Here is a 6,528-nt window from a genome sequence, read left to right on the forward strand (position 1 = left end):
GCTTTTGAAGGTCTTCGTGCTCCCCCGTGGCTGTCTTCCCCTCGCCGTCTACTTTGCACGGATAGTGGGGTGTAAACACCCCCTTTCCTCCTCCTGACATTTTTGGCACAACCAGTGGAAAGCGAGCCGCAGCCCCAGCCCTCTGCAGGCCCGCAGAGCCCCGTCCCCCAGGGGTGCATGTGGGCAGGTGCCCCAAGCTGGGACGGCGCGAGAGGCGCCGGGCTCCTCCCGCTCCTTGGGGAGCACACTGGGCTCTTCATGCGACGCTGTCTGGCCCACACCCCTGGCCTGGCCACCCTGTCCTCGCCTGCTGCTCTCTTGGCCGTTGGTGCTGGCCGGCACCGGGGGCTGGCCCTTGGGGAGAGCTGTGTTTGCCATGTGGGGTGAAGCCCGCGAGGGGGCCCCAGGTGCCCTGTTCCTGCTTCATCGTGACGGAACTGCAGTGGTTCTGTCCAGCACCACGGCCTTGGCACCGTCTGGGGCGCCCCCACACGCTGGCATCTGGGCCCGGGGCAGGGGTGCTCACCCAGCTCTTCTTCTTCTGACAGCCTGACTCTGACTCCACCAAACACTCGACCCCGTCTAACAGCTCCAACCCCAGCGGCCCGCCCAGCCCCAACTCCCCGCACCGGAGCCAGCCGCCCCCGGAAGGCCTGGAGCCGCCGGCCTCTGACGCCTGAGGCCGCCGCCGGGCCGGGAGCACGGCCACCGCAGTGCCGGGACCGAGCTCTGCAGCGTGGTCCGGGGAATCGGAGGGTCCGTCGTAGAGCCGGAGACAGACACAGCTTTTATTATATAGTGGTGGGTTTGGGCCGCATCCGTGGTTTGCACAGGGAGGCCTGGCCGGGCTGCGCTCAGGGAGTGGACAGCTGGGCGCCAGCCTCGCACCCAGAGGGCAGTGGGGCGTCGAGGGTCATCCCCAGGGTCGCCACAGTTTTGTAGACAGGGAAACGAGGTCACTGTAGCCTCCTGTCCACACAGCCACCCTCGTAGCTGCAGGTGGCCTGCCAGACGCGGCCGGTGTGCACGCTGCCATGACCTCAGCGGTGCCACACTGGCTTCCACATCCTCCCTCCCAGCGTCCAGTGCAGCTGGAACAGGCCTGCTGGGCTGGCGGGGCCAGAACCCCAGGTGCCACACCCCGCCTCCCCTGCATGGGGCCTCACTGGGCCCTGACACCCTACACTCGGCCCGTCTCGCTGAAAGCTTGTGGGTGACAGGCTGGCGGACAGAGCGTGTCCTTGGCCAGGGCAGCCGCCCTGGGCGCACTGCTGAGGATGGGCACTGGGCCGCCCCGGGCCTGCCGGGGCCTTGGGGTTCACGTTTTACTGTAAGTCTGAGTCTGTAATTATTGAGTTGTGCGGACATGTGGACGACCTCCCTGTCAGTGAAGCAGATAAAGCAGAAGACGGTAGCATGAGGCTCTCGTGGCTTGAGTGACTGTGGCGCCCGTCCTGGGGACCCCGTGGCCGAGCAGAAAGTCCTGTGTCCGTGAGGTAGAGACCCACTGCCCAGGCCACCTAGCACTGCGGGGGTTGATGTGGTCAGAGGCGTGTCTGGGGGCAGCTGGGCACAGCACCCTGAGCGCCTGGCCTGGGTGAGAGGACCGAGGCGGCCCGTCAGATGCCCACGTCCTCCATCCCGTGACACCCTGAGGGCCACTGCAGTGCGCTGAAGCCTGGGTGTGCCCATGGCCTCTTTGAGCAGCCGCCAGGGTCAGTGCAGTGCAGCCTCGGTCCTCAGAAGACCAGTCTCGGTGCATGCTGGCCACAGCTGACTGTCCACTGATGGGGCGCCAGTGGCCATGGCGAGGCAGGGCTCCACGTGGAGGGGGCACCACCCCATCCCAGACCTCTGCCAAGCATGGCTACACCCATGGAACCTAAAACAAGCCCCGTGGGAGCCCCTCAGCGCCAGCACTGACCCTGGCTCCCAACAGGTGCCCCAGACTAGACTTCAAGTGCAGAAAAGGCCACACGTCGCCCTTCCAGGCTTCGTCAGCCTGGCTGACGCCTCACCACAGCGCGCTCCAGGCCCCGTGCAGTCTGACAGGCGCTGTGTGCATTGGCGCATGGGGTTCCCTGGGGCTCCGTGGTGATGCAGCAGCGGGCGTGGAGCAGGACGGGCTCCTGCCAGCCCCGTGTGCTGTGCCCTGCCACCCGCTGGCTGGGTCAGGTGGGGCAGCTGCGTGAAGCGGAGGAACCGGCGACGCCGCTGGCCTCGGACCTGCAGTGACGCAGCTGAGCCGCCAGGGAGCTCCATCGGGCGCGTGAACTCACGCGGCCAGACGTACCCCAGATGTGGTCCTGTGCGGCCAGCGTGTGAAGGGCGCCTGGAGGCGAAGGTGGGTTAATCAGGCCATGAAGCGCGCCTCTGGCTCTGGTGCCCCTGGCCCCACGCACCGGCTTGGCCCACACCCAGAGGGCCGGCACCCAGCAGCCTGCCGTCCGGAACACGGACAGCCTGGGGGTGGGAGGCGGGGACACTGCCCTGAGCGCCTAGTGAAGGCATAGAGTGAGGAGGGGACCACACGGGGGGCACACCCCAGGGGGGCCCTCAACGAGTGACCCCCACCACTGAGCAGGCAGGATCTTGGCATGGCCCCTCACGGCGGGAAGCCAGACCGCCATCGGGCACCTGTACCCCAGGTTCACAAAAGCCCTGAACCAGCAGGGCTTATAGCCAGGAAGGCTGGAGCAGCACCCTGGGCCCTTCCTGCTAGAGAGGCCTGTGGCACCCCACGGTGCCCTGTCCATCCCCTTGGAGCATGCAGTGGCTGGCTCTGGGGGGCGCATCCACACCCCAAGGCTGCAGGCCGCGCTTCCAGACTGCACCCCAGGAACCGTGCTGTTGACACAGCCACTACCTGGCCACTGCCCAGGCTTGCACCTTCCTCTCGGGCACAGAGACAGGTGGGGGGCAGATGTGGTCAGACCTGCGTGGGAGCAGACCCGGGGCGGCGCCTTGGCCGCCGGGCACCATCGGGTGGGCTGGTTGCCCCGGGGTCTCTGCCGCGAACGCACACGCGGGGCAGGGGCCGCAGCCAGAGACAGACTCGGGACAGGCAGCAAATGGGGCACAGCGAAGCCCCCACGTGGCCACAGGTGACAGCCGGGCCAGAGCCCCAGGTAGGGGCAGGGCCTGAGCCAGGGGGCCTGAGCGAGGAGCGTGATGGGGCATTGGGGGGTTGCGGCGCCCCACCAAGGAGTTTGTGCTCCACCAGCAGCTGCTGTGTCGCGGGGGCCTCTGGCCAGAGCATCAGGGGTGTCGGAGACTTGGGGTGCAGAGGGGCCCGTCCCAACCATGGCCCCTTCCCAGGGCCACCGCCAGAGGGAACGCCCACGTGGCCATCGTACATGGGCAGCACCTGTCGGCTGAGAAACACCTGCCCCTCATCCCCACATGACTGCAGTCGGGCTCAAGCCTCTCGTTGCTTTTCTCCGGCCCCCCCAGAACACCAGGGCAGGGGGCCGGCTGCCTGAGGCGGAGCTCTGCCCCTGCGAGTTGAGGCGGGGTCAGATCCCCGCCACGAAAGCCCCGCAGCTCCCTAGGGGCCCCCGCTGCGGCCCCAGCACCCGCACTCCTGTGAGCCAGGTGCGCACTGCCATCTGCAGAGCCAGACGTCGGGAGGAGGAAAGAACTTATACCGGAAGCCATGAACATCCGCAGTGAAGAGGGAGAAACAGGCCACAAATGGAATAAGGCACCTTGGAAAAGATCTGAATCTGGGCCCTCCCTGGTGGCGCAGCGGGCTAAAGCGCAGCACCATGAAGCTGTCCGCAGCCGCCTCAGCGCGAGTTCGATCCCCAGCCAAGGGGTGACCACAGGGCACAGCAGACCTCGCCTGTCCCCCGCAGCAGTGGGTTTTAGTAGATCTGCCTGTTCTCCCCAGTCTGGGGAGCGCTCACCACCTGCACCCCCAGCTCTGTATGCATAAATAAGGACAGGAGGCCGCCGCTGGGCTGACAGCAGGGCCAGCGTGGGGCCGCAGGGGCGCCAAGCACGTGGCCGTCCAGACTCCTGACAGGCCACACGAGAGAAGAGGAGACAGAAGGAAAACTGCTCTGGGCCCTAGGGAGAGAAGCGAGGGAGGGGGTGAGAGAAGGGCAGAACTGACTGTCACAGGGCTGGCAGCCAGGCGCTCCCACGCCTTTTGAAAAGGAAAACACATCCTCTGACTGCAGGGGCCCAGCGAGCTCTCCACAGCGAGTCCCGACACCCAAGACGTGGCTGCCGGCAGCATCGGCCCGGAGAGGCCGTGGGGCTCCCTGCCCCACACCTGCTGGGACCCGGCAGAGCAGCCTCTGGGAGCCGCCCGGATGCTGGCGGCCTGGCGCCGGAGGAGTCGCGCACGCGGCAGACTCCAGAGTCACGGGTGGCGGCCAGCGGGCCTCGAGCTGCTGACCCAAGAGCACGCCTGTCCCACGTCCCCCGGAGCCTGGGTGGGCCAGCACCCACAGGCCAGTGCATCAGACAGGAAGGCAGGTCGTCGGGACGGGTGGGGACAGGTGACAAGTCGCCCCTTGGGTGTCTCCCCGGACAGTGTCCCCCAGATCTCCAGGGCTGAAACCCGGTGCGCTGGGACCTGTGGACACGGGTGATCGGGAGCCGCTCTGGGACCAGCCTAGGGCCCTGGCCTGAAGGCTGCCGCCATGGCCCAAGCGGCAGTCGGGACACACCGAGGCAGGACGAATCACTCGGTCGCGCGCGCCGGGTCCCTCGAGAAGCCGCGTTGTCACTGAGCGACAGTCGCTCGTCCTACGCACCAAGCGGCGAGCACTCGGTGACCAGTAACAAGTGGGCCCAGTAACTGGCGCCAGCTGCCAGCAGAGGCCCTCGGCAGGCCCCAGGAGGCCCTGAGGACACCGCGCCGTGGGCGCCGGCTGCACGCTCGCCAGGGCGGGGGCAGCAGGGGGTGTCCACAGCCGCCAACCAGGAAGCGTCTTTATTGGACCCCAGGCGGTGGGGAGCAGGGGCACAGGACACGGGAGGGGCAGGCTGGTCACACTGCTCAGGCCTCGGCCTCGGCACCCTCAAATAGTGGGTTAACAAAGTAGCTCTGGCTGGTGCTGCTGGCATCCACCTGTGGGGCCACCTCTGGGGGCTGTGGGGTACAGAGTCCAGGGGTGTCAGGAACCTGCCCCTGCGGGAAAAGCCCACGCACGCCGACTCCTGCTGCCCACTCACCGCTTGTACAGACGTGGTCATGTCGAATATCGGGTTATGGAAGCCCAGGGGAGGGGCGCGGGGGTCCTCATCGCGCCTTCTCCGCCTGGGGGCAGCACGAGAGCGGAGGTGTGGGCACTCGGCCTGTCCCCAGAGTGCCTGCTGGCCAAGGCCCTCTGCTTGGGCCGCGTGACCCCCTCCCTTTCCTGGCCCTGAGCCCTGTGCCCCGCCTTCCACCACGGCTGAGACCTCGCTTGGTGCCCCCAGCACACAGCGTCCCTGAGCCCCTGCGCCTCAGTCCGTGGCTCCGCTTCCCCTCGTACCTGAGCACCCCCGTGCAGCGCAGCAGCAGCGCCCCGGCCAGCAGCGCCAGCAGCAGCGTGGCCACCAAGCCGCCCACGAGCCCGGGGCTCAGCCCCTGCCCGTCCAGTCCTGCCGCGGCGCCGTCCCCGAGGGGCGCCCCTGACTCCCGGACTGTCGCCGACAGCAGCCCTAGGGCCTGGCCTGCAACCAGGGATGGGGTCTGTTTGTCCAGCGGGGTCGTGGGGCGCACGGGTGGGGGCGAGGGAGGGCAGCGTTACCCTGGGCCGAGACGTCAGCCAGCAGTGCCCGGGCCAGGCGCCCTGCGCCACCTGCGCCAGGCCCAGTCTCCGCCAGCACCACCTGGATCTCTGTGTCGGTCTCTGGGCTGGTGGCCTCGCGGGGCCCCAGTGGGCGCGGCACCTTGGACACAGCCACCTGCAGCCCCTGGTACTGGGGCTAGGGAGTGGGCAGGTGAGCCAGGGGCTGCACCCCCTCCCACACCCCACACCCACACCCCGGCCATGGTAACTGGTCGGGCAGGGCGCGCGCCCATTACCAGGGCCAGGAAATCGTGCTGCAGCCGCGCCCGGTACCGCTCCAGGTCAAAGGTGGTGTCGTGGGTCAGCGACACGATGGCCCCTGAGGTCAGAACCAGGCTTCAGCGCCGCAACTGGGGCCCATAGGCACCCTGGGGCGGAGCTGTAGGGCGCTTACCACAAAGGTCGCAGCACTGGCCCTCCGGCCGCAGGGCATCGCGGCAGGAGGCTGGGGGGCATTGGCCACCCAGTGGCCGGAGCAGGGCTGCGCAGATCCACGGCAGGGCCTGAGGGGGAAGCGTAACGGGGCGGGACGCAGTCTCCCACCTGACCTCGCCGGACCCGCCCCTGCCGCCCGCAAGCTCACCTGGGCGTTACCGCAGACGCAGCCCGACGGGTCAGCGCAGGCCTCGGGGACCACGCTTAGCACGCCCGGGCCGTGGAAGCGCAGGCGGCCAGCGCGAGATGCCAGGAAAGCCTCCAGGTCCTCTTCGCGCTTGAAGGTCTGCAGCGGCCGAGCCGC

The 6,528-nt window shown here is 68.2% G+C and overlaps 2 protein-coding genes across 2 annotated transcripts in view; one reads left to right on the forward strand and one right to left on the reverse strand.

Moving 5' to 3' along the window:
- CDC42BPB (CDC42 binding protein kinase beta (DMPK-like)) overlaps positions 1–1,420 on the forward strand; it is a 40,085-nt gene extending 38,665 nt beyond the window's left edge. The window contains exon 34 of the mRNA XM_012724367.1: positions 549–1,420. Within this exon, the coding sequence (XP_012579821.1) occupies positions 549–680 (132 nt within the window). The 3' untranslated portion in view covers positions 681–1,420. The remainder of the gene's footprint in view (positions 1–548) is intronic.
- Positions 1,421–5,011: 3,591 nt separating this feature from the next.
- AMN (amnion associated transmembrane protein) overlaps positions 5,012–6,528 on the reverse strand; it is a 2,639-nt gene continuing 1,122 nt past the window's right edge. Inside the window, exons 2-8 of the mRNA XM_012724368.1 lie at positions 6,373–6,510; positions 6,184–6,292; positions 6,026–6,108; positions 5,748–5,925; positions 5,490–5,670; positions 5,188–5,272; positions 5,012–5,104 (exon numbers count right to left, since the gene is read on the reverse strand). Coding sequence (XP_012579822.1) covers positions 5,012–5,104; positions 5,188–5,272; positions 5,490–5,670; positions 5,748–5,925; positions 6,026–6,108; positions 6,184–6,292; positions 6,373–6,510 — 867 coding nt within the window. The remainder of the gene's footprint in view (positions 5,105–5,187; positions 5,273–5,489; positions 5,671–5,747; positions 5,926–6,025; positions 6,109–6,183; positions 6,293–6,372; positions 6,511–6,528) is intronic.

This window comes from Condylura cristata, unplaced genomic scaffold, assembly GCF_000260355.1.
Source record: "Condylura cristata isolate star-nosed mole 26May11 unplaced genomic scaffold, ConCri1.0 scaffold00013, whole genome shotgun sequence".
Classification (NCBI taxonomy): domain Eukaryota; kingdom Metazoa; phylum Chordata; class Mammalia; order Eulipotyphla; family Talpidae; genus Condylura; species Condylura cristata.